We start from the raw sequence: 27,397 nt of genomic DNA, 5'->3' as shown, positions 1-27,397 counted from the left end.
GCTTGTAAGCAGTAGATCCATATCATTCTCAGGCTGTGTGGCATCCGTGTCCATCCTGGCCTCAGCCTAATCACTGTTCCTTGTAGGGTCCCTGTAGACCATATCACCCATTGTTGGGACCCAAAACCTCAGAGTCATTTGGGATTCCTCTCTTTATCTCCACCAATTCCCAATTCACCAGCAATCTGGTTGTTTCCACCTTCTAAACATAACTTGAAACTAACCAATTCATACTTCCTCTGTTGCCACCACCATAGTCAGAGTCACCCTCATTTCCTTACTTGCCTTCTGCATCTACTCTTGCTCCCCATAGTCAGTTCTCTAGGTCACAGACAAAAGGGTCCTTTTAGAACATAACCGTTCATATCAGTTACTTGTTCAAAACCCTGCAATGGGTTTGCATCAAACACTGATGATCCAAAGCCTCCCTGTGTGGACTGTCTCCTCCCAACCCTGCCAGACTCCTTTCCTACCACCCTTAATTTGGGTCCCCATCTCCAGCTGAACTGGCTGACTTGCTATTTCCAACACACTCCAAGGAACATCCCATCGCAAGATCTTTGCCCTCATGGAGTTTTCTGCCTGAAATCTTCCTCCTTCAGATAGTCATGTGACTCTCGCTTTGTTCAAGTCTCTGACTGTCACCTCTGTGTAGAAGACTTCCCTGACCACATTGCCTGAATCACATCACACACCATTCTCTTTTCCATGCTTTATTTTCTTACTAGAAGTTCTCTCTAGCTGCCATTTTATTATAGATCTGCTTATTGTCTTTCTCCCTCCCTATAATGTAAACTTCTGGAGGGCAGGGACTGGAATGTTCACCTCAATCCCTGGCACCTAGATGATCGCCTCTTTCCTGATAGGTGTATAATAATATTTGTTGAATTCATGAATTAATGAATTAAAGAACAAAAATGTATATTTGCATTTTAAGTATCAGTACATGAACGTTCTTCTTGGGCTCATGATTCCATCATAAAATGCCAGAGGTGTAAAATGTGCAGTTTAATGTCAGGAACTCAAACACAGACGCATTTCCTCACAGCTGCTAATTGCCTAAATGAAGCATAATGTCTTGCTTAAAGCAAATAAATGGCTAGATTCAGGGCACTGAGAGCATATTTGCTCTCAGGGTAAATATTCAGGGCTTATTTGCTAAATCTTCTGTGCTCACACTCAACCTTTTGATTCCTACTTCTGTCTGCTGTTGTGTCTGTTGATTCCAATTAGAAAATTATCTTTGTAGAAAATAGTGAAACCAAGGAGGGGAAATGTAAGCCCAGATATATGCTGCTTTTGCATCCTCCAGTGCTCCTCTCAGGGCTCTGAACTAAAGGTTCTCTGGGAGAGTGCTAGCACGGTAGTGAGGAAGAGAAATAGATAGGTAATCTTCTTCATCCATAAGGAGCTCTTAAAGAGGGTCTATTGATTTCCCTTCTTTATAGAAATCAGGGGAATAAGGCAAATACTGTCTCCCCTTGTCCAATCCTTGTTTAGTATCCTGACTGTTTGACCATCCCGTTCTCATTGTGAAGAGATTTTCCCCATACTCCTCTACATTCTATGTTTTAAGACTTCCTTTTAGCATTGACATCCCATCAGGCCCCAGAACAAACATTCTTGCTGAGTAAAACAGTTGGTGTTTTGCCCTATTGGATCCTCTCTTGGCCCAGGGACCTGAATGCAATTCATCACTTGCTTGAAGTGCCAACACTGAGGTGGTTTTCATGCATTGGCAGTAAGCAGAGAGTTGTTGGCTAAAAGGAGGTACAGAAAGAGGTCAAGGTAACATCATTTGAAAGTTGCTACCCCTCTTTTGCTGAATTTTGTCATAGCTTCCCAGTAACACTCCTTCCTAGAGTGGACTGTCATGTACAGTATTCCACTGAGCTCTAGGAAAAATCAAGGGGAGTGTCATGAGTATGGAATCTTCAGAAATTATAAAAGTAACACATGATAGTGGGAAACAATGAAACAAGGCCCCCCACCCCCAGCTCACAACCCTCCCCAAGCATGCCTAACATGGTGGAGGTTGTAGGTATTTACCAAATAAATTTTGTTTGCTCTTCTTTCTGGCTGTACAGCTGGATTCTATGTCCCAGCTTCTTTTAGTTAGGCATGGCCATGTGACTGATGCTTAGCCAGTGCAACACGAGCAGAAGTGATGGGTTGCACCATTCCAGGTTTGCCCCATTCCAGGCTTGCCCCATAAGATCCTCCCACATAAGCTCAATTCTGCTCCTTTTGTCTCTGGCTAGCTGGGATGGAGACCCCTCCATGGGGGCCTGAAAGCTTCATGTTAAAGATGCCAGAGTCTCTGCTGGCCTGGGTCCCCAAATAATTGCATGCAGGAGGCTGCCTTGTGCCAACCTCAGTGCACTGACATGAACTAGTTATAATCCATTATAATGTGTTATAATCCTTTTCATAAGCTATTTGGTATACCAGTTAGCCGATCATAGCTGCTACATGGGACATTATAAGTTGTTTTTTTAATATGTACATTTCTTTGTTCCCCCATTTGATTAGAAGCTCCTTGAAAACAGAATCTGTGTCATTATCTTCCGTACCCCCCTGAAGTTTCTCACATAGAGCCTGGCATAGGACACGTGATCAATAACTAGCTATTGGTCAGAGAGTTTATTTTGACCTGTTATTCTAGGGTGAATTAAAACACGAGTCAGAACATGGCCAGATCGTATGGGTTTTTCATTTTGCTTTGGAATCTGTCTTGGGTTTGAAGGATCTCTTATGTATGTAGAGCAGCTCAGAACTGACATGGTCAGCCAAGTGTGACACACATTTTTTATTATCCATAAGTGGATTATCTGCTGTGACCTAGCTCTTCCATCATTTTGGCACATTCCTCATATCAACAGCTGTGTGGTAGGTGCTGAGAAGGACCCTGAGCCAAGAAAGAACGAGAAACGGGGTGGGGTTGGTTTGGGAGTAGGTGCTCCTGCCACTGACGGGGTATGAGTTGTGAATAGATTCTTCCAGCAGATAAAACATTGATTATCTTTTTACTATTAAATTTATCTCCCTTATTCTCTCTTGTGAGACATAATCAGGAGTTGAAAATAGGAATATTGCAGTTGAAACGAGGCAGGGTATTGAATAAACCCCTGTCGTAGGCAAAAACGGAAATTTTTCAAATCAGTTTGGCATCAGATCTCTTCGAAGGAACAAAAGGCATTTTATTTTCACCAGCTAGCTGTAGTCAGGCAGGTGAAACAGGGTAAATATTAAAATCCTCACCGTATATGGTGATACATTTTATTTGCAGCCCTTGATTCATCCAGAGAAAACCCCGCCAGCCTTCCACCTCCGTTGCAGGGCCCAGGGTCCTCATGAAATTCCTGCCATCATGACCTCCACTCTGCATCCTGCCTCTCAAGAGCCCTTGGAAAATGAGAGTCCTAACCAGAGGTTCTCAAACTTCAGCAGGCATCGGGCTGCTTAAAACCCAGATTCTTGGGTTCCATGCCCACAACTGCTGCTTCAGTCGGTCTGGAGGGAAGCCTAAGAATTTGCCTTCCTGACATGCTCCAGACGCTGATGCTACTGGTCTGGGGACCACAGTCTGAACACCGCTAGTCTCACCCCCTTCAGCCTCACACACACATGCCCAAGTGTGACACCCTGACGAGGGGAAGGAGCCCAGCAGGAACAGCTCTCTTTCCCATAAAGGGAGATTAAAGCTGTAAGCAAAGAGGGAAGCTGGTCCGGACAACTCCTGGCACTGTCACCTAACACCGTTGACCCACACCATCTCTTTTGCTTCTCCAGATGTGTTCCCTCACTTCTCCCATTATAAAGTGAAGGAGTCATCAGAGAGGAGCGGCTCTCAATCCTGTGGCCCATTAGAATCACCTGGGGAGTTTTTAAATAAGGCTGTTGTCTCCTTTATTTAAATTTACTATTTCATCCTGCTTAGAGATTCTAGTCGAACTGGCCTGGGGATAGGGTTCAGGAGTTGGCATTTATTTACGAGAGAGCGAGAGGGCACGTGTGCAAATGTGGGGCGGGACAGAGGGAGAGCATCTTTAAGTCGACTCCACACTGAGCACAGAGCCTGACATGGGCACAGCCCTGAGATTGTGACCTGGGCTGAAACCAAGAGTCTGACGCTCAGCCCACTGAGTCACACTGGAACCCCCAGGAATCTGCACTTTAATAGTTTTACAGGTGACTCTAATATAGAGCCTCTAATATAGAGCCTGGTTTTACAGGTGACTCTAATATAGAGCCTGGTCTAGATCACCTCCAGATCCAAGAGTCTGCATTTATGCCCCCCTCCTGTGGAATCCCATCATGGTTTTCTGTCCCCCCACCCTCTGTCCAGGCCCCCAGACCTCAAGCCTCACCTGACTCTTTGCCCCGACCTGTCACTTACTTCTCTTTATGTGCATGATGTTCTGTTTACTGTGGGGCACAAAGTCACTTCATACCTCATTAACTTCCTCTGCTTAATTAGGCAGAGGACAAGTCCCAAACAACAGAAGAATACATGGAAATTCACTGATGAAAATATAAACAGCAAATGAGAAGCCCTTTTAGAACTCCAGGAAATGTGAACTGTAGAAGCAGAGAAGGGAAGGGACCCATTCCTAAAAAGTGACTTTGATTTGTAAAGTCACACAGAGTTTAGTATGCCTTTCATTGAATGTTAGCTCCCCATTCTTTATTCTCCAGGGCTGACCCAACCCCATTTTTTTGTGATTTCTACAGATTTCATGCCTAGTTTCTATTTACAACAAGTCACTTGGGTGAAAGGAGTTCTTTTCCCCAAGTAACCTCTTACCCTTTCCATAAGCAAAATGACATAGAACTTGGAGGCAGTGTCCTGGTACTTCAGCTTTTCCCAGACACACTTGTTTGGCAGCCACCAAGATGGTGGACATGAAGGTAGTGGCTTTGCCTGGCAGAAGTTCAAGGGCTACGGGTTTATTTTCCATTTTATTTAGGTACAGATGTGGAATTTCCAAGTGCCAGTGGGATGTGACTTTACTTCACTTTCATTTTATTCTGACCCTTTGTGACATGAACTGGAAACACTAGAGACGACTTTCCTTTCTGGACCTCACTTGTAGCTTTAGTTGGTGGCCCCTTTCCAGTTTGGTTGTCATTCTCAATGAGGTGCTTTGTTTTGTTTTCTTTGTGGTGGTTGCTGTTGTTTTTATTCGTTCCCGATCAAATGGCTTTAGTTAAGTTGAGGGACAGTTTAGTTGAGGTGAGGGACACTGAGGCAATTTAGTTATTTAAATCCACCATGTGCTCTGGACAGGAGTCCAAGCCTGGTGCCTTTCTGCTAATTAATTCCCCATGTCAAGCATCTGGAAACCCGCCTCCTCTGCCTCATCTGAGTTGACTAATTAATTAAGCTGTGTTTGTAAACGGGCATTTTCTCCCCCAGCACTTTTTTCATCATCTGTTTCTTTAGCCACAAGCTGGTGACCCCATTTAATGGTAAACTACCTGGCCAATAATTTTGCTCTCCTGCAGACTGAGAAGGTTCCATTTGGAGGCTGCCCAGCACTATGGAAGAATCCCAGGCTTTGGAGGGAGGCAGATAAGGATTTCTATCCAATTCAGCCATTTTTTTCTTCTTCTTTTTTTTAAATTCAGGTATTTTTTATTTCAGATATTTATATTTGGTATTCCAGGCTACATACACTTTCATACATTTTATTTATTTTTATTTTCTTTATTGTATTATGTTAGTCACCATACAGTCCATCATTAGTTTTTGATGTAGTGTTCTGTGATTCATTGTTTACGTGTAACACCTAGTGCTCCATGCAGTCCATGCCCTCCTTAATACTCATCACTGGGCCAACCCATCCCCCCAGCCCTCTCCCCTCTGAAACCCTCAGTTTGTTTCCTGGAGTCCATAGTGTCTCATGGTTCCTCTCCCACTCCGATTTCTCTGTCTTCATTTTTCCCTTCCTTCTCCTAACATCCTCCATGCTATTCCTTGTGTTCCACAAATAGGTGAAACCATATGGTAATTGACTTTTTCTGCTTGACTTATTTCACTCAGCATATCTTCTCCAGTCCCGTACATGTTGATACAAGAGTTGGGTGTTCATCATTTCTCATATTTAACAGAGAATCAAACTCAGCAGGGCTAAGAGACAAGGTCCCATGGCTCGTGGGAGGCAGAGTCTGACCCAAGTCCTCACACTCCTGGCCAGTGGGTTTGCTTTGAGATCAGGTATTCTCCTGACCTTTAAGAGAGGGTGTGACACTGGATTTTAAACTCTGGGGGGAAAAAAGTGTTACATAAGGTATCTCAAAAGCACCCTATACGGAAAATGATGAGATAGCACCAATACTAAAGGTGTTGAAATACCTACTAGAGAAACATCATTCAGTACATGGAAGGATATGGACAGTTTATCTGCTGAATTTCCCATTCCTTATCATCTTCCTCTGTCCCACCAGCTTTTGCTGGTTTGTGGAGGAGTTGTTAGTAATTGTTGTGATCCAAAGTTATTAACTAACTCCAATAGCATTAATGCCTCCATTTGGGCAGTTTGATGGACATTTGATTCTCTCACCAGCCCTGTGAAATTAATAGAATATACATAGGTACTTATCTCCCCACGTTGACGACAAAGAAACTCAGATTCCCAGAGGCTTGGTGATGTGTCACATTCAAAGGACTTCTCAGCAATAGTAGGGCTGGGCCTGAAACTCACCTGTGTTCAGCACTCTTTCAACAGCATTAAAATTCAGAAGTACTTTTACATCAGCAAGGTACTTATTTATATTAAAGAACTCTAAAGAACTTGGTGCCATTTTGTCTTTTAATTTTACCTCTGTCATCATCTTGTTTCTAACTTCAATTTTGCCTGATATGTGTAGCCTTTTCCAAAGTGGATGTATTTTAGTTAACCTCTGCTGTGGAAGAACCACCCCAAAACTTAGTGGCTCGAAACAACTAACATTGTATTACTCACTATTCTTTGGGGAAGCAGTTTGAATTGGGGATGAGCTGAGTGGTTCTTGGTTTCATCTCACACGGCACCACTCATCTGCTGGGTTGACCTGGATAATCCAAAATGGCCTCACTCCCATGTCTAGCTGTTGCTACTGGCTGTCCCCTAGGACCCATTCTGCATGTTTGCCCATCCTCAAGGAGGCTGGCTCAAGTTTCTTCAGAGTTATCAGCAACATTCCAAGAAGGTAAGGCCCATTGTACTGTCACTCATCGAGTCTCTGTATGTATCACATATTTTGCAATTCTGTGGGTCAAAGCAAGTCACAAGGCCAAATCTAGAGCCAATGAGAGAGGGGACTATGCAAGTATGGATAATGGAATATAGGACTCATTGTGGGTACCACTAATACAATGACCTAACGTGAATGGCTATAAAAATAATATCTACCTTATGAGACTACCCTGAGAGTTAAATCAATAATACACGTGTCTTGCTTTTAGCATAGTCCCTGATATATAGTGAATGCTCAGTAAATATTAGCTAGTATTATTAGCAGAACCACCATCATTTATTATTAGCTACCAAGAACAGGTTCTCCTTTTAAAATCCCACTCACTCATTTGTTCAGCTAACATTTACCCAGTGCACACTGTGGTACTGTTCCTCATGCTAGGCATTGCAGATATAATAATAATAATAATAATAATGTTAACTTCCTGCCATTGAGGAAACTATAGTCTACTAAAGGAGACCAGACACATAAGCCACCAAATATGTGTGCTATAGCAAGTTCGGTGATTTAGATATATACAGGGTATTTGGAGAGAACAAAACAAGGCTGCCTAACCCCTCAACCCAGCCTTTGGGGCATGGTAAGGAAAGACTTCTTGGAGTAGATACCACCTATGTTGAATCCTAAATGTTGAGTGGTGTCATTCAGAGTAAGATTAAAATAGAGAATTCCAGGAAGGGTGAAGCCATTCTGATAGGAAACAACATAATGTGTTATTATCAGATCAAGGTTAAGGCTAGGAACCTTGAAGAGATAAGTTAAAAAGAAAGCAGAAAGGCCAGAAAGAAGAGAGAAAGGAAGAGAGGAAGGGAGGGAAAGAAAGGGAAGGGGAGAGAGGAGGGGAAAGCATGGAAAATAACTATGTACTCATCCAGGGAGGGTGGAAATCATTCTGTAGATGAAGGAGGAGGCACTGACAGTCTTTGAAAAGGGTAAGGGTGGGGTCAGATCTGAAGGATCAACAGGTCATGCTGGGGGCCTGGTAGAGGATGGACTGGAGGCAGTAAGACTGAGGTTAGGGAAACCAGGCAAGAGATGGAATGAGAATGTGAGATCCTTTCCTGCCATTTCTGGCTTCCAAAGCTGGAGAAAGGCATTTCATGGAGAAAAGGAGTGACTTTGGATAGCATAGTCCAGAATATTCCAGAAAGACTGTTTTGCACATACTTGGCAGGTAGGCGTGTCCACAAAGTTGGATGATTCTGCCTCAGGAGGGTGGTGGAGCTGGGATAATCTTAGAAGGAGTGGTATCACTAGGGACTTAGTCCTCTAGTCCTGGCCTCAGTGAGGTGTGAGGAAGCCATTCTATGAATTCCACGGGGCATCTCCTTAGAAGCCTATCTTTCATAATTTTTTTTTTCTTTTCTCTGTCGTCTAGTCTTTTTAAATTATAATGTATTTTCAATGACGTTGACCTCTCCTATTTGTGCTCCTTCATCGCCTCGGTGATTTTTATGTGTCTTTTCAATGTTCACGCCTTGTTTCTTTTCATATATATTCACAGCCTTATGTCGTGGATTTCCTGGATGATCACACTCTCAACTATGCTGCTTCATTGTCCCTGAAAACACATTCATAATTATCAGAGTTTACATTCAGATTTGTGGTCTGGAAAACATTGTCATTATACTTACACAATATGTTCCTTTTCCACAATCCCTCCTGTTAACTTTCTTTTCAGCCCTTGCACACGAACACCCTGCCACACTAAAAACAGCTCACTACAGTCTCCCCTGATGAGGTCCTGGTCCAGTTCTGGCCACCTTTTCTAGCTCTGGATATTTTGCACGAGAACCCAGTTTTCTTTGGGGTTGCTTTACTGAATGTGAAACTACTTGCATCATTTTCTTAAGCATCCTGAGATATACTTTGGAGGTGCACTGGCCCAACGTGTCCAAGATCAATGATCAATTCCTGTGTGTTTTCAAATAACCTTTTCTTTAAACATCTTAAACACATTTGAAATTCAGAGAAGGATCATGAGGGGGGAATGTGATGAAACTTATTACCAGGAGGCAAAGGGCCGAACAAGCTGGGATCCGACCAGTAAGCAGTGTTTGAAGAGCGGTAGTATAACCATCGCTGGCTCCCAGGGGTCTCCCATGAGAAGTCAGTGCCTTCTGGGTAGTGGCACTGCTTGCATTCCGTTCATTTTATCCTCCAGCCGCTCTGCATTCCTAGGGCCTCTAATGCTGTGGCAGACCCGAGGCATGCCTATGGAGAGCAAGACAGATGAACTATTCTGAGTCAGTACCATTTGCTGAGCATCATTATTACTCCATGCCTGATCCTGTTCTTATGCCTCTTATAGAATACTGGAGGCAATACAGAGTAGTGGGGAAAAGCCAAGGTTCTGACATCAGATCGCCTGGGTTCACATCTTACTTCTACCACTTGCTTTGCCAGGGAGAGCCCCAAGACAGGGATCTTACAGAAACCTTCTGCTTAGGTTTCTAATGCTGAAGAGGGCTTGTGGAAAGGGTGCATGGAGAATAAAAAGGGAGATAAGAAGGCATGGGAGGTTTGGCCACGAGGTTTGGCATGTGGGCCAGTTGGAAGAAGATGCCAAATTGGCAGACACTGAGACCCCGTGACTGTCCAAGTCACCCCCTCGAGGCCTGGGGGTCAAGGGGCCAGGTGGGAAATGCAGTCACAAGCCACTGTCAGACTTGACAAGAGAAACGTTAGCTCATTGGCCCTGCTTAAATCCAGAGAGCTCTGAGCTTGAGTGCGGGCCTCCTGCTTCTCCTTCCCTTGGCTCTAGGCAGGGGAGCAGTTGCTCAGGAATGGCGAACTGGTGAGCCAGCCCACTTTGTGGCTCCTGAGATGTTCACAAAAAGCTGATGCTAGATACCACCATGAGCACCACAACTGCTGGCATTTCCTCGGGGCTCGCTGTGTTCCAGGCATTCCACAAAGCAGTGTATGTACATTATTTTACTTGACTTTTATCAAAATCCCATGGAGATAGTTTGAGTTATTCTCTATGGCCTTTTATAGGTGAGATAAACAATGTGTGATGAGGACTTGCTTTGATTATAAAGAATAGACACCCAACTTGAACTAGCTTAAGCAAAAGGCAAATTTATTACAAGGATAACAGGCTCTCTCATCAGAACCCACAACAGAACTGTGGTGGGACCTCTAGAGTAGCTACAAGCCAGGACTCCGATGCTCTCAGATATTTTACTCTCGCCCAGTTGTATATACTTGTCTCTGGCCGCTGGCTTCATTCTTCTCTCTCTGCATAAAAAACGGGTTTTTTCTTAGGGTACCAAACATGCTTGCCCACTGCATCTGAATTTTTTGTATTCTGGCTTATGCTACTGGGGTGACACTGACTTGGCACTTCTTTTGGTCCTGAGGTTACAAATCCCAGGGATTTCACCCAGCAGTCAGGTCCCCTGGCCCTGAGGCCAGGGAATGGACTGAGAAGTGCAGTCACATGACAGCTTCCACAGGACCATGCAGTTGGAAGAAACAGTGCGCAAAGGAGGAGAGACTGAACTAAGGAAAGAGGTTGGGGGAGAGAGTGAGCGCAGAGTCAGGTGGAAGGTGGCAGGTAGGTAGAGCAGCAGGCATCCAGAACAGAGAGTTTAAATGGTTAGGTCAAACCATATGATAATTGACTTTCTATGCTTGACTTATTTCACTCAGCATAATCTCCTCCAGTCCCATCCATGCTGGGTATTCATCCTTTCTGATGGCTGCATAATAGTCCATTGTGTATATGGACCACATCTTCTGTATCCATTCATCTGTGAAAAGGCATCTCGGCTCTTAGGAGAAGGAAAGGAAAAATGAAGGAGGTGAAATCGAAGGGGGAGATGAATCATGAAAGACTGTGGACTCTACAAAACAAACTGAGGGGTTTTGCGGGGGAGGGGGGAGGAGTTCGCCCAGCGATGGGTATTCAGGAGGGCATGGATTTCAAGGAGCACTGGGTGTTATACATAAACAATGAATCTTGGGACACTACATCAAAAACTAATGATGGATTGTATGGTGACTAACATAACATAATAAAAAATAACAATGATTTTAAAAAATAAATAAATAAAAAGTAAATGGTTAGGTAACTTGTCCAGAGTCATACACAAACCAAGTCAGGACTCAAATTAGGCCTTTTGGACTTCCAAGCCTATGTGCTCGACTAATAGGACAAAACAGAATGAGGTAATGGATTGAATGAATGAATGAATGGACTAATCAATACATTAGTACATTCACGCATGCATGCATTGTGTCTATTACGTATATACACAAATACTTGTGAAGCCAGTGCTCAAATCCAGGAAGTCGCATTCAGACATTACGCACCTCCCTTTCCCCTGAGAGCTTCTCATTTGAGGATAAAGGAGGAGAGTAAGAAGCCGACCTGATGATGAGCAGTGTTCATGATTGGAGCCTATGGCCCGGGCCCCAAAAGCGGATGCTAGCAGCACCCCTGGTGTCCACCCACATCCAGCAGTCAGCAGCCTGGCTGAGCTGTGTTCTGGGGCGAGCCCATGTTCTGAGCATGTTGCACACACATCGAGAGCCCGGCGATGTAGGAGGAAGTTGACTCGGGGAAAGCAGGACGAGCCTGGCTACTGTTGAAATTTGACCTGCATGTCCCTACCTGCCTCCCTTGTGTCCCAGAGGATGGCGTAGGGCTCCGTTTGGGAGCTTCAGAGGAGGGCCTTTTTTGGGAACAGGGAGCTTACGGGAGATGGTGGAGCTCAACCCCAGTGACTAAGCCCTCGGAAGTCCCCAGATGGGGCTCTGAGGTTCATGTCCAAGGACAGGGGAGCAGCGGCTTGGGAGATTTCAAACACTTCAGGACAATGTGCTGAACCTTTCAGTCTATTTGAGCCTCTGTGGCAAGCTATGAACAAAATGCTCTGATCTAGAATGAATGCCCTTTCTAAAATCTTCATCTCATCCCAGGGCAGGGTTTATGAAGAGGGAACCCCTGGCTCTTTGGGACTCTTTGGATTCAAGGCCTTTGCTAAATCTAGAGGGCTCACAGCATTTTTAATCCTTGTGGTTTCTGTTTTTATTTGTATGAAAATAGCACACAAAACCAAAAGCATTGCACGGACTTTACCCTGACACGTTGTAATGAATTGAGTTAAAGTTTGAGAAGTTGGTGTTTGTTCAGTATTTCCCCCTTGCCACTTGCAAGGAAAACAAACAAACAAACAAACAAAACAAACAACAACAACAACAAAAAACCCCAAAACAAAACAAAAAACCTGTATATCTGGGAGTAAGTTACGCATGCTAAAGAGTTGTACCCATGTTTCAGTCGTAGGCGTAATAGTGATAATGAAGAGGGGGAGAAGGAAGAGGAAAACGGCAAATACTTGCACAAAGCTGAGATGTACCAGGCCCAGAGAGAGGAAGTAACTCACCAGAGGTCACACAGCCTGTCAGTGCTGGGCCTCCCACTGCCACCTGCTACCGTCCTGTCAGGCCTACACTGCAGACTTGCCACAGAGCCTGTAGACACAACCATCATTCACAGTTTCGGGAGGCTGGGGTGGGGGTAGGAGGCTATGGGGTTGAAGCCGCCTCCTCTCTCTTAGATCACAAGAAGGTGAGGAATAAAGAGGTCTGGAATATTCTCTTGACAACAGGGCAGACTGAAAGAAACATGGACTTCTAGAGTCAAAGAGGTCCGGGATAAGACCCTGGACCTTCAATGAGTCTGTGTTTTGTCTCTATTATGGGCATCACAACATTCCCCCTTCTGGGGAATTAGTGACCAAGGAACGCCACAGCTCCCTGTGAGGTTCCTGGCCCAAGGTCTGGCCCTGAAGAGCTGCAGTGATTCCAGTATTATCGCCGACCTCATTCTCTATCACAGGGCCTCATCCTTCTTTCTCTCTCTCTAGGCCACGTTTCTCATCACATCTGTTCATGGAGTTATCTGAAATGCCCATAACTGTCCTCTGCTCCCCAGGAACTCAGAGGCTTCCAGCCATAGCACCCCCTTCTACCCTAGCTCGCCATTTCTCCCTTCCTCTGCTCTCCAGAGCAGGAGACACAGAGAGCAGAACGAGTCGAGAACAAAGATCTGTCCAAGGGCCTTGCATGGCGGCACGGCGTGGGAGGAATTCACAGTCCCCGGGAGCCCCGGGCATCAGGGAGAACAGCCGAGACCTGGGGTGACAACCATTGGCTCTGTCTCCCTGGGAGACCCACACCAGGGCCAGGCAAGAGTGGCTGGCTGGACCTCCCTGTGGCCCATGTGTCCCCAGGCTGCTGGTCCCCAGCTTCCTGAGCCCCAGAGGAGCCATAATAGGCCCAGGCGGTCATGGATCAAATTTAAATATGGAAATTACTTGCTAATGCATTTTTCAGATGGTGGTGTTCTAAACCTAGATATCACTGGGTCTGCAGATGATTGGGAGAAGGGGCTTCACGCTGTGCTGGTGGCCCTGTTAGGTTCTCAGGGCACCAGATTTCGCCATTATACTTACAGCAGTGAGCACAGGAACTGAGTCAGTCCTGGGCAGCTCTATAATCAGGATGCTGGAGAGAGACAGAATGGAGAGAAGCAGTGTGTGTGGCAGCCTTTGCCTCCAAAGGCCTTTTTGGGGAAGGACACCAGAATTCAACCTGGTGCAGCCTTTGGAGGCTACTGTGTATTTTTTTTCCCCTGGTGACAACACTCAGTGATTTAGAACACACTTGCTCAAGCCAGGACAAGGGACAACAAGAAATAAAATAGTGTGGTCTCTGCCCTAAAGGGCTTAAAGACCTATTCAGACACAGGGATTTGTATATCAAACTCCAGCTAGCATTTTAATATCACAGCAAGAGGGAGTGGTTCACTGGAAAAGGTATTCCGGAAGATCAAACAGAGCTTTTTCTTGGAGCAAGGTGAGCAAGCTCAGCATCTTGGAAGTGAGGAGGCTTGAGAAGGGCTGAGAAGGATGCAGAGCACTTGAGAGGGATGGGAGGACGGTCAGAGGGAAGACTGAACAACACGGAGACAAAGCTACATGTCCATCAGACAGTAGAGGACAAGCTCCATGCAAAAGGGAGGAGCGAGGAACGCATGAGAGGGGGGTAGATCTTTTGTTTTTAAAGTGGGAAAACCAAATGTTCCATGTATAGAGACGTGAGTCTATGAAAGAAAAAAAGGTAAAGGTAAAATTCTGTGCATTAAAAAATATATATATAGCAAAAACAGAAGACAAAGCTCAGAGGGAGGACCATATTTCAAGCATGTCTGACAGATAGGGGATTACTCTCCTGCTGCACCAGGAGCTCCCTGCAAATAGATAAAAAAGACAAACAGCTCAATGGAAAATGCGTGAAGGATAAGACTAGAGGATAAAAGGGGAAAACCTAAATGCTAATGTGCAGAGGTGCTCTCACTCACTGCGAGCCAAGGAGATGAAAATTCAAGCAATTAGATGCCGTTTTTCTTTCCTTTGATTGGAAGACGTTAATAGTGTTAAAAATCTAGTGCTGGAGAGAACGTGTGCAATGGGCACTTGTGTTCTTTGCTGATAGGAAGTTCAGTCCCTACACACCTTTGGGAAGGTATTCCCAAAGAACATTTAAAAGCATAAATATCCTTTTATTTTGCTTGTTCAGATTAATGAGCATGAATGCGTTGGAAATATCAACATATGTATTATGTATTTTGGTTACATTTATTTTTAGGAAATATCCTAAATATTTACTAATAGGGGCACACCTAAATGCATTGAGACATGTCCATTACTAAGGATACCTTGTAGCTGTTTAAGGGAGTTAGTGCTAACTGGGGGTAAGCCCATAATGTATAATGAAGTGGAAAAAGCAAGTTGCAGAGACAAGTGTATATTATGATACAATTTTGGAAAACACACACATGCACACCCACACACATGTCCCCCTTTTCATATATTTGTGTATGTATTTTGTATAATATAACGGGTGGCCATACATCAAAATGTCCTTTTGGTTCCCAGTGATGGGGAAGAGGGGCAGATATGGAGGAATAAATATTGAGCAAAATGGGATACTAGCAGACACTCAACCTTTAGAAGTCCTCAGTGCTAAAATGAGTGGCTTTAGGGAAGAGAAATGGGAGTGCCTTCCTAACCTCAGACTTCTGCTCTGTTAGGAGTCTCAGACCTGGCACGGCTTTGGGACAGAGTGGTATGTGTGTGCAGGCTGCCTGGCAGGTGCTGTGCCTGTTCTTTTAGCGTGGTCAAGGAAATCACATGTAGTTTTAAGTTTTGTATTTTTAGGACACCTGGGTGGCTCAGTTGGTTAAGCATCTGCCTTCTGCTCAGGTCATGATCTTGGGGACCTGGGAGAGAGCCCCGCATTGGGCTCCCTGCTTGGCCGGGAGTTTGCTTCTCCCTCTCCCTCCGTTCCTCCCCCTGCTTGTGCTCTCTCGCTCTCTCTGTCAATTAAACAAATAAAATCTTTTAAAAAATATGTAAAAGTTTTTGAGATTTTGCATTTTTAAAGTCAGCAGAATGCATACAATAAGCAAGTGTTGAGTGTTAGAGCCAGATGCCATCTCAAACAAGAAACAAAAACATTTTGATTTTTGAAAAATAACCTTTGACACCTAAAGAGGCTCTCATAAGTGCTTTTGTTCTAGGATCTTAAAAAATTACTTTCTGTGCTGATGAGAGAGGCCGGCCCGGGGAGACTGATGTCCTTTGCTATCTGTGCAAGGACTACGGCAGCCTTCACAGCAGCTATGTGCTGCCCAGGCCCCGCTCCCTTCTCCACGATGACACACTCACCAAAGGGACAAACTCAGGGACTTTCAGCAGGAACACGGTCCCTGTGGCTACCTTTTTTACGTGTGGCCTTCTCAGGGTTTCAGTTTCACTAATGGTAATGGAGGAAATCCTTTAGCAAAAAGGAAGACTTCTAAGTCTAAAATCACCACAGATCAATTCTCTGGAATTTTCCTGAACGGAGGCTATGGATTAATATGTGGCAGGTTTGTGAGGTAGACTTCCTTTTGAGGAGAAGTCCCCAGCTGAACAGGTGTTCAGCTTGTACCAAGCGTACCAAACCAGAACCCCTAAAAATGACTCCATGTTTTTCTGAGGAAACTCATCAGAGTTTTTTTTTTGGGGGGGGGGTCTCTTGAGAAAGATGATTTCAGTCCTCAAGAGCTCTTTTTAAATGTTAGTATGGAGAACTGCCTTTTTTATAGACAGATGTTGTTGGTAAATGTGCGCCTGGTAATGATGTTTGTTTAGTGCTTATCTCTGAGGAATTTAGAGCACTTTATAGGCATTTTCTTCATTATTTCCTCAAGGTTTTTCTTTTTCTGATCATATTTTAACTTCAGCTACAAATTCTTCATTCAGCTTTTCTCACTGTATTTTCTCTGAAATATCTGCATTTCCGGTATTACAAACTCACACCAGCCCGGATATTCTAGGAAAGCATTTAGAAGTTTCCCTTTTAGTGTCTCAGGCTTCTCTTTGTCCTCTTGCCGTTCTTCGTCACTCTGAACAAACCCTCCCATCTATAATCTCTCCACCATACTTCCTCCCTTTTAAACAAGTTGTTGAGACATACTTATTTTTCCACACAAAAAGTTCCTATTATACTTAGTTGTTCACTTGTTTCTAAATGCTTGCTCCTTGCCTTGAGGTAGCTCATTTGAGGTGATTAAACATGGCCTTTCACATGAGCACTGTGTATTGGTATTGTGAATCTGATATTTATGGCGGAGGGCTCTTTTGCTTTTCCTTTTTTCCTCCCAAAACTGTTTCTCCTTTCAGTCCTGGGGAATTTGTGAACTTCTCTTCTTCACGGCAGTCATCCTTGAAGAAACAATAAAAAAGAATCATTACTTGAAGACAAGCTAATCTTTTTGTGTAAACAAACCCGACACTTCCCTCCCTTGAGGAAATAATCACGTAAAACACTTTACACTGGATTCTAATCAGGTGGAAGTGTGGTAGAGAACCTCCGTCCTAAAAAAAATTCTGGGATCCTGAGATTTTATGCAAGGCACCTTAGAAATCATTCCCTTATTCTACCAATATGGGCACTGAGACTCAGAGTTTTAAACAATTGTCCATGGTCACAAAAATACTTAGGGTTACATTCAGAATTTAGGGTAGGAGACAAGACACCTGAAAAATTAAAGTCACTAACTGCAGTAGTGAGTGGCATGAGATAATGAATGATTTGGTAACTCCGGGCCATGTGTGGACTGGCAAATGTTTAATAACTGGAGGATGGGCAAGGGAAGCCCTGAATTTCGGTGTTTGCCAATTTCAAATTAGTCCCAGTTAATTTCAAGCTACCGGTGTGACACCATTGACCAAGGTGTTGGGAAGGGATGAGTGCTGTCCATCTGGCTTTCTAGAAAATGAAGATTGTCCAACTAGAATGAACAGATCTTTAGGAGGAGGAGAAGTGAGCTAAGCCGATTCTCCCCGACATCATACCTTTCAGCTGTGAAGGGCTGTCCTTGGTCTCTCCTTGAGCAACTGTAGGACTTTGATCCTTTGCTCTTGCTACTGCCTGGGTGGATAGACTACTCTTTGCCTCGTGCTCTACCACATTTCAGGGCCCAGCTCAAAGATAAGGATCTTCACCAGGCTTTTCCCCAATCCTTTCAGAAATAATCACTTCTATTCTGAATCCCAGAGTACTTTAGTTATACCTTTTGTTAGGTAATTACCAAAGCCTAATTTGATCTTCTTATCAAGAGATAGTGTCTTTTCCCCCTAGACTGTCCTCAGAGGACAGGGATTGTGCTTTACTCTCAAGGTCAGAGCAGCAGTGCAGGTACAGCCCAAGGTTGGGAGCCAGAGCATTCTGCTTCAAATCCTGCCATTACACTCACTCACCATGACGGTGTGGGTAAGTCATCAAACCCCTCTGTTCTCAGCTATGAAATGAGACATTAAATAATAGTCCCCATCTCACAAGCTGGCTGCGATGATTAATGAGATTTTTAGAATGTTCAGTGCCTACTGTATCCTAATCCCTTGCTAAATGCTACCTGGTATTGTTATGTGTAACATAGCCCAGTGCCTGGGACAGAATTGGCATGCAGCTGCTCTAGGTTGAATTGAACTAACGTGAAGCAAGGAATGACACGGCTCGCTCACTGGGAAGCTGAGAAAAGGTATGCTAGTGGGGCCTTGTATGCCCGTTATTGCTGGATGAAGGAGAATGATCTAGTAAATAACAATCATTTGATCGTAGAATTATAGGATCAACAGCTAGTTTCCCAGCTGTGGTATGATGGATGAGCAGCAGAATGGGATCATCTGTGCCCTTCCCTCACCTCACGTGCTAGATACCGTACAGCCGTAAACATACCGTTTGTTATTGCAATAGCTCTTATAAGACGCTGTTAGTTGACGTGTCTTTTTTTAAATATTGTGCATTTGCTTTTCAGAAAAAATCTAAGTGCTCGACGTCATGTATAAATATTACTAAATTTCATTCCATTTGGTTTAACCCATTCCAATTAATTCCTATCACTCCCAACCTTGATTCTGCAGTGCCGCAGTCGTCCATCTCATTTAGCCTTGTGCTATGTGCAGTTTTGTAAGCGTTGCTTCTGTTTGGTTTTAGGAAACTCGATGCAGGCCACTTGTAAGGACAGAGTCTCTGGACCTGTCAGTTAAAGACCTCTTTCCCAGCTGGCACTGATTTATTAAACAATCTTTTTTTTTTTTCTTTTTGGGGTAAATATTTTAAACTCTTTTCAAATCTATGAAAGTATACTATAATCGATACTATGTTGTTGTACCATGTTGTTCACAAGGGTGTCGTGAGAAGCTTGGCCAGAATGCTATCTCTGCAGCATTTTGTCTTACAGAGAGAGTCAATCCATTAGAAAAGGAAATACTGCTGGCTTGTTGAAACCTGTTCCTGATTAACCTATATTAGCTCTCAATGTCAATAATCTCCTTTTCCACTATGAACAAAAGGTTCATATTTCAAAATAGTGATGTTAACACTGTCAAGGTAGATTAAGCTGCATGCATACCCCTCTACCATCTAGGTGAGAAGTTTGGACACATCCCGAGGGCAGTGAGAGGCTGTCGGAATTCTTAAATAGCGATTATATAACCAAGTGATGTTTTAGGAAGATCCATCTGGCAGCAGTGTCCACAGTGCACTCCGGGGGGTGGGGACGCTGTGTGAAGTTCAAAGTTACCTGCAGTCATCACACAGTGGGCTGCTGCACCCCTGGACTACACCAACAGCAGTAAAGCTAGAAGAGAACAGATTTGGATTTAAAAGAAAAGACCCACAAGGGACTATTGAGAGAAGATAATAAGACTGAAAAATAAATAAAAATAGGTACATGAGGGGTTCCCAACCTTTCCCCATCCTTGAACGTATAGAAAATGATACCAGTTTGGCCACTGGGATAAATAGGGTGAGTTGGAGGTGACCCAACACCATGGGTCCCCAGGGTGGGGGACTCCCTTCCCCCAAGTCCTGCCTCCCTTCTAACCGCTAGCTGAAGACATAAATATCCCCATATGGCTGGGAAGCTATTTGGATAATTCTGCTTGGGAAATAAGTACTCTTAGCAATATGAAGAAAAACAGACTTGCACCAAAATAGGACCTTCGGTTCGGAGAAGATGATACACAAAAAGGAAAGCAAACATTTGGTTCAGTGCCTAATTCTGAACACAAAAGTAAAATATGGCTTATACACTTGGAAGAAAACTAGCACCAAGGTTAATGACCAACAAGTCGATCCAGGACACCAAGCCACTGTCCATGGTACAGTGATACAGTGAAACAAGGGCTGTGGCTGTACAGACCTACTAGGTGTCTACTAGGCAGGTGGGAGGGAGGTATAAACGACACCTAAGAAGTTACTCGGGAGAAACCCAACTAGACAAAAGCAGACACAAAGGAGTCTGGGTTTTGTAGGAATGTAGAAATCTAAGCCAATTTGCTTGAAAACTTATGAAGTGCTGCCCATCTGTTACTCCTTATTGATTTATGTACTTAATAATTAAGTAGTTTTGTAGTCCTGGGGCCTCACTTTGACTGCTAATTTGCTTTGTTGCGTGGAGGAAATTATAGATTGGAAAAACGCAGGAGCTTACAGTCCATAATTCCTGGGGTAATTGAAGATGTTTGGTTATAGAAAATGAAAAGGTATAAACTCCAGGCAGAGTGAGAACAAGAACCCACCAACAAAGTCCTGCAGATTCTATTACAACAACAGGAATGAATGGCTCTTCGAAAAGATAATGGAAGCCACACATTTCTCCTGGTGATTGGCCGCAGGACCACCACGTGAATGATTCCAGCGGGCACCCACTTCTCACACTGGAGCATGTTTGAATGGCGCTCCCTGAAGTTGGGGAACGCAGCCTGTGTACACAGAAAGACCTATGTGATTCATCCTGGAGCTCCCACCCAAGCCAGCAGATGCATTTCTGCACGGACCCATGGCATTCACCACCACCCAAGCACGCTTCCTTCCCCGGCTAAGTGGCATCAGCCTCCTTTAACCCTGACTTCTCATTTTCTTCCAATTCAGATCTACCCAGTTCTCCACAATGGCTTCCCACTGGACCTCTGTTACAAGCCAAAACACATCCTTCTGGCTCATTTGCTCCAGTCATTCTGTTGACCTTTCCAGAGCTATTTGCTGCCCTCACTATCACGCTCCTTGTTACAGTTAAGTGGGAAAAAACCGGCAGTCACACAAGGCAGGGAAGTTTGGCACCCTCCCAGCACTTGTACGGGCTTTCATGTTAGCACTTACCATCTATCTCTGTAAACATTTGTTTACATTTCTGACTCCTTGACTCAGTGTGAGCTTGGCGGAAGGGCGGAAGGATGCCTCATTGAGCTCCAAGGTTTTGCAGGGTGCCCGGCACGTGGTAGATCCTCTTACCAATGTTTGGTATGTGAGTGAGCAAATGAATATATTACCTTTCTTACATACGGACATGGTAGACTCCTTTTGAGCATATAGGTAAAGAATTTCCCCTCTATTACATATGATGCCTGTGTCTGTTTACCTGGGTGATGCCAGGAGGGGCTGCTAAGGTCTCTTGCCAGTGGTTTCTGAGTCTCTTGTTTACCTCTGTGCAGGTGGGCAAGTGGAAAGACAAGTCCCTGCAGATGAAGTACTACGTGTGGCCCCGAATGTGTCCTGAAACAGAAGAACAGGAGGACGACCATCTGAGCATTGTAACCCTAGAGGAAGCCCCCTTTGTCATTGTGGAGAGCGTGGACCCTCTGAGTGGAACCTGCATGAGGAACACAGTCCCCTGCCAAAAACGCATAATCTCTGAGTATGCCCCCTTCCCCAGTGCTCTGGGTGGCGTGGGATAGGCAGATCTAATAACAGCTGTCGGCACCTGCCTGGGTAGGGACCTGAGGCATTGAATGAATTGGGCACCAAGTTGAATTTTCAGTTACTACTGGGCAGTGAATTGCTGAGCAGCCCCGTGGTTCTGTCCAAATCATGACCTGAGAGACTTGCTGTGAACTATGCTCACATAGCTCTGTCCTTGCCTGGTCTCAACAACCGGAATGTCCAATTTAGAGCCATTTAAATTTGTATTGGTGTTGAACGTGTTTCCTTGAGCCATTGTGCCCTGAAATTTTGAGATTTAGAAACATTTTTGGAAATAGGTAAAAATAAGCTACGATCCCATTAGAAGTCAGATAATGGTTCTCTTTGGTGAGGGTGGGAAATGCCTGGAAGAGAAAAATAAAAGGGGAATTTTTCTGTCTCTCGATTTGGTGCTGGTTAAATGGGCGCCTTCAGAGTGTACAGATTTATCCAGTTGTACCCTGAGGGTATGTGCACGTTCCTGAGGTACATTATACTTCAAAGGAGCACTAAAAATTGTGAGAAAACACAGTTCAGTGTGGTGAGCTAATGAAAGAACCGCGGTTCTGTGGTCTCATTTATTTCCTCACTCAGGGCTGGTACACATTGTGCTCAGCAGTGAAGGGGAAGACCTGCTTTTGGGTTGGAGTTTTCATGGTAAAGGGTAATATCTGCCTTGTTTTTGTGTGTGTGTGTGTTGCGTTGGTTAGGAATAAAACAGATGAGGAGCCAGGTTACATCAAGAAGTGTTGCAAGGGATTCTGTATTGACATCCTTAAGAAAATTTCTAAATCTGTGAAGTTCACCTATGATCTCTACCTGGTTACCAATGGCAAGCACGGGAAGAAGATCAATGGAACCTGGAACGGGATGATTGGAGAGGTAAGTATCCAGAGTGTCAGGGCCATTTCTGCTTTTCGTTTATTATGTTTCACGTCAATACAAAAAAAAAAAATGCTCCTTTATAAATTTGAGGAAAGAGAAAATATTAAATAGACTTCCTGTTCCTGCTCTACTAAGGAAACCCCTGCTGGGCTCTGTCTCCCTTGCGGTGGCCCCTTGCCTTCCTAATTAGAGCATTGTGCCTTTGTCCCAGGTGGTCATGAAGAGGGCCTACATGGCGGTGGGATCGCTCACCATCAACGAGGAGCGATCCGAGGTGGTCGACTTCTCTGTGCCCTTCATAGAGACCGGCATCAGTGTCATGGTGTCACGCAGCAATGGGACTGTCTCACCTTCTGCCTTCTTAGGTAAGTGTCACACTGGCCGGCGTGAAGCAGGCTGACATTGCGGGGAGGAACACGTGACCAGGCTCTTTCAGCCAGGAGGTGGTTTTCTAGGGGAGGTGAATTTGGGGGACTTTCAAAATCAGTTATTCTCCCACGTGAAAACCGAAGACACCCAAAACCAGTGGGACAGTGTAAGAAAACAGTGCTGGGCTGGCAGTCAGGGCTCCCCCTCTAGTCCCATTCCTGCTGCTCACTCATCACTTGACCCTGAACCGATGTGCTCCATCCTGGGCCTCAGTTTCCCTCATCCATATAAGAAGCCGTTTCAACCAGCTAATCTCTGAAGCTACTTCCTGCTTTAATAATTTCTAATTCTTGTTATCATTGAAATACCTTTTTAATGATCTTCAAGAATTGAGTTCCACGCTCCCAGAAGAGGTTTTCTGGTTTTACCTGGTTTTTCTGAGCTTTGCCAGATTCGACAGATCCGACATTTGCTTTCACTCAACCCCGTCCTTCCTCGTGCGGTTCTGTACTTCTCTACTCTCCAGCATCAATTTTGTGTCGAAAGCTTTAGATGTGATATAAGACCCGGTGAAATAAGGCCAAGATTTCAATTAGATGAGCTCCTCTGTGAGCTCATACCCCATATTTTTTGCAGGGGCCATGAGAGCACGGGGTTGGAAAATAAAATGTCACCTTGAGTACAGGACATTGGGCTAGGAGATAGGAGGTCTGGCTTGGCCATAAACAAGCTGTAAGCCCTTGGACAAGTCACAGACTCCCTGAAGGACAGCAACTTTTTTTTTTTTTCCATGAGGATATTGAAATAGACCTTGACTGATGTTTCTTGAAGCTCTATCCAGCGGGCAGGGGGCAGGGGGAAGTTTTTAACTAAGGTACTATAAAGTGGAGTTATAGGTCCCATAGAATGTTCCCATAAATTGCTCCAGCTTCTCAGCTCGCCTTCTCACAGTGAGGCGATTCTGGCCCTGCCAATTTTATGTGACGTGTTATTAGATAGCACACACACTATGTGCATCAATCCTCATAGCAGTTTTATGTATTTCATTTGCTTTTTTCCTTTGCAAAGGTAATTGGAACATTAAGAAATACAGACGAAACTACATTCTAATTCTAACCCACCAGTACAGCACTCACCTCAGCTTCTGAACTGGAAGAGCCAGGGATATATCAGCATAGCCCTACAGTGACATAGCAGGGTGTGTGTGTGTGTGTGTGTGTGTGTGTGTGTGTTTAGAGGAGAAGCAGTTTTTGCAGGGGTCAAAGAAGCCAACATTTATTGAACATCTGAACACCTGTTAGGTGGTGTTCCAGGCATCACTGTATATCCTTTTGTTACATTATCTCATTGATACTCACTGGTAATATTTTTATTACCATTGTATGGCTCAGGAAACAGAATCTTAAACCCATTAAGCAATTTCCCAACGACCTGTCAGTTCACAGCTGGCAGGTCCAGGATTAAGGCCCAGATGTGACTTCCTGCAGAGCCTGCATTCCAGTTCTCACGGGGGCATTTCGGAGGGCAGCTCCCAAATCAGGCACTGGTGTGATGAGCAGAGACGAGGAAGGGATAGAACACAATGAGGAAGTACAAAATTTGCCCCAGAAGACCTCAGATTATAAACTGGCCCTGCCACTTTCTGAGTATGAACTTGAAAAGGACCTTGACTCCAGGAAAAGAGATATGGTAATACCATAATGAAAGGGCCATTCAAAGGATTATATCAAACATATGGTCAAAGTACTTTCTTAAATCGTAAGAACCAATACAAATGTTTTTGTATTCTGTGGGCAGAAAGTTGCCCTGGGCTCCATGGGGAGGAAAAGGAAGCCTCGAGAGGATGCTTTTACTCCTTGTTCCCTAATCTTAGACAACAGTGAAGTCAGGGTAGGATGGCAATCAGTGAGAACCGAGGGGGCTGGGGGCTTCCCTGCTCCACCAGATAGAGGCTTTGAGTTAAACTTGCTGCCCTCGCATCTCGAGCTGCCACTGAAAGCTTTTGCATTTCACAGTGGGTTATGGGCCTTATCAGGGTCCTTTTTAAATTGTTAAGTGACCAGGTTTTTAATCATTCCCTTCAAAGTGCAAAAGTAAAGTAGGTTTCATGTAAAGAAAACAGATTCTAATTTCCAGCCAACTTCTCCCCTTTCTCAAATTCATCTTTATTAATGATTTGGGAAATGGAAAAAACAATATGTTAATTCACATAGTTATGAGTTTACAATGTGATGTGACAGCTCAAAAGGCCAGAACTATTTTGAGACACAATTGAGGGAACATCGTACCATGGGAAAGAATAGCAATTGTCCCTTTTTGTAGGCCTATGGAGAGGTGGCTCTTGGAAGGCACTGTTCAATTTCTAGACACCTCCAAGCCAGAGAGATTGAGATCTGTGGAAGGGATTCAGCAGGGATGATTCAAGAAATTAAAGAAACACATGGAGAACATTCTTGCTGTCTTGCCTGGTCTTATCCCATCAACCCTTTCTCTTGGTGTGAGGGAACAGCTCGTAGTTGTTTTGTTAATTACAGCCAAGCCATGTTATCTGGTCATGGGCCACTTTCCCACTGTTACAGATACTGACTGTCAAGGTGGATGGATTTTTTTTTTTTTTTTTACATTGACTTCTATTCTCTTGCTCTAATGATACCCCATATACACCACATTCAAGTGGATTGAAAGGTAAATGTAGGCTAGAAAGTTTAGGAGAGGTGAGGCAAGGGGACAAAGGGTTACTCATTGGGTGTGGTGATTACTGAATCCAGTCAAGCCTGAAATGGCGACTCTGTGGAGAATGAATTGGCACGCCAGGTTTGGAACCATTGGTGAAAGCTTCTCCAGGCCTCCATCCTCTGGTGTGGCCATCTAGGGGACGGCATCAACCAAGACCCAGTCCCCTCTGATTCAGGTACCCCACTCTAATGCTTCTTGCAGATACACATTTCCCAGCAATAGCAGAAACTGTGTCCAAAAGTTCATAGGCAAGAAGCTCTCCTCCTCGTGTGTTTGAAAGAAAATAGACCTTGACCTGCCCATCAGGGCAATGGAGACACTCAGACACAGCCCATCACTCCTCCCCGACCCAGGCCCTGACTCTCGGGAGAGACGCAACACACCTGTGGTTTGTTTCCCCCCGACGAAATACGTGTTGCCTGAGCAAATGAGTATGCAGATTAATCAGAATCTGCTTGTTCCCTGTGTTAATTCTGAGCACTGATTTTTTTTCCCTTCCCCAGAGCCATTCAGTGCTGACGTATGGGTGATGATGTTCGTCATGCTGCTCATCGTCTCAGCCGTGGCTGTCTTTGTCTTCGAGTACTTCAGCCCTGTGGGTTATAACAGGTGCCTCGCTGATGGCAGAGGTAAGGTCGCCTACGACTGTCGCATTTCTGCGCAGGTGTCTCTCGTTCTCCATTCTGAGTCTCTCTACTCCTCATTTGGTGTCTGCCTGCTCCTTGACTTCCCCATTTCTGGAAGTGAACCCACAGCCTTCTATGTCAACAGCTTGACAGCTCATTAGAGGTCCCCCCAATTAAGAGATTAGTCTGGATCTCTATGTCCCTTGCTGGCAGAAGCCTCACCCGGTGAACCCAGTTCTACCCCTGGGGTAAATGAGAGGAAAGCTGGCCGTAGATTCGTGTAGCATAAATGTGTCAGAGGAAACTATTTTGATAACCTTAGGCTGTGAGCAGCCTGTCTGAACAGATGGACTAACTAGGCAGATAAAGCCATATATTAAGACTAAAGAAAATTGGGCTCCCCGAGATAGATGCTGGGTAGCTGTGGCAAAGGAGTTCTCCACCTCTGAGATGCAAGTTCTCCAAACCTGTGACCCTGGCTCATCTACCTCTGCCAGGAAGCATACACATTGTGGGCCGGGGAGGGGGGTGTGGAAATTAAATGGCCAGCAGATAGCACTTATCACCTATCCCTACCATTGGGGGCAGTCCAGTTTTCTGGCTCAGCGGGTCCAGAGATACAAGGGCTGCTCCTGTGTTCAAGCCATTTACGAGACTTCACAAAACATTTACTAGATTCCTGAAGGGGGTACTTGGGATCCCCGTAAACAACTCATCCAAAACTTTTTGAGAATCCCACAATTAGGAACTACTATACTTTTTTTTCTTCTCCCATCCAGAATGAGCTTTCTTCTGCAATCAGGCCTCTGGGAGGAAAGTCCTTTTTAAGTCCAGCTACACAAAGAATGATCTGTGGGGCACTTAGAAGACAAAGGTGCTTGCACCCCATTTTCTAACATTCTGACTCACTAATTCCGGGTGGGTCTTGGACCACTGCTCTGTGTCAGAGTAGTGGTTTTCCACCTTGGTCGCAGTTAGAGTAACCCCCCATCACAGTTTAATAAGAATCTCCGAGGTTGCGGGGCTAGGCAGCAGTGTTGTGTCAGAACTCCCCTAGTCCTTCTCACAGTCCAGGCTCTGAATCCCTGCCACACGGGGACATTTCCAGGTGCGGACCTATCTTCTTCTTCGGCTCACGCATTCTGGCCTGTAAGTTTCAATGTCTTCACTATATGGTGCAGTCAGGGGGTTTGTGCCTGTGCTAGAGAGTCTTCCAGAAGCCATGAGCTCCC

The 27,397-nt window shown here is 44.6% G+C and overlaps 1 protein-coding gene across 1 annotated transcript in view; it reads left to right on the top strand.

Annotated features, from left to right (window-relative positions):
- GRIN2B (glutamate ionotropic receptor NMDA type subunit 2B) overlaps positions 1-27,397 on the top strand; it is a 407,054-nt gene that overhangs the window by 336,139 nt on the left and 43,518 nt on the right. Inside the window, exons 6-9 of the mRNA XM_044227133.1 lie at positions 21,303-21,505; positions 22,260-22,431; positions 22,646-22,799; positions 26,043-26,168. Coding sequence (XP_044083068.1) covers positions 21,303-21,505; positions 22,260-22,431; positions 22,646-22,799; positions 26,043-26,168 — 655 coding nt within the window. The remainder of the gene's footprint in view (positions 1-21,302; positions 21,506-22,259; positions 22,432-22,645; positions 22,800-26,042; positions 26,169-27,397) is intronic.

The sequence above is a fragment of the Neovison vison genome, chromosome 12 (assembly GCF_020171115.1).
Source record: "Neovison vison isolate M4711 chromosome 12, ASM_NN_V1, whole genome shotgun sequence".
Taxonomy (NCBI): Eukaryota; Metazoa; Chordata; class Mammalia; order Carnivora; family Mustelidae; genus Neogale; species Neogale vison.
Note: the sequence above shows the minus strand (reverse complement) of the source record. Positions and strands in the feature narration are given on the sequence as shown.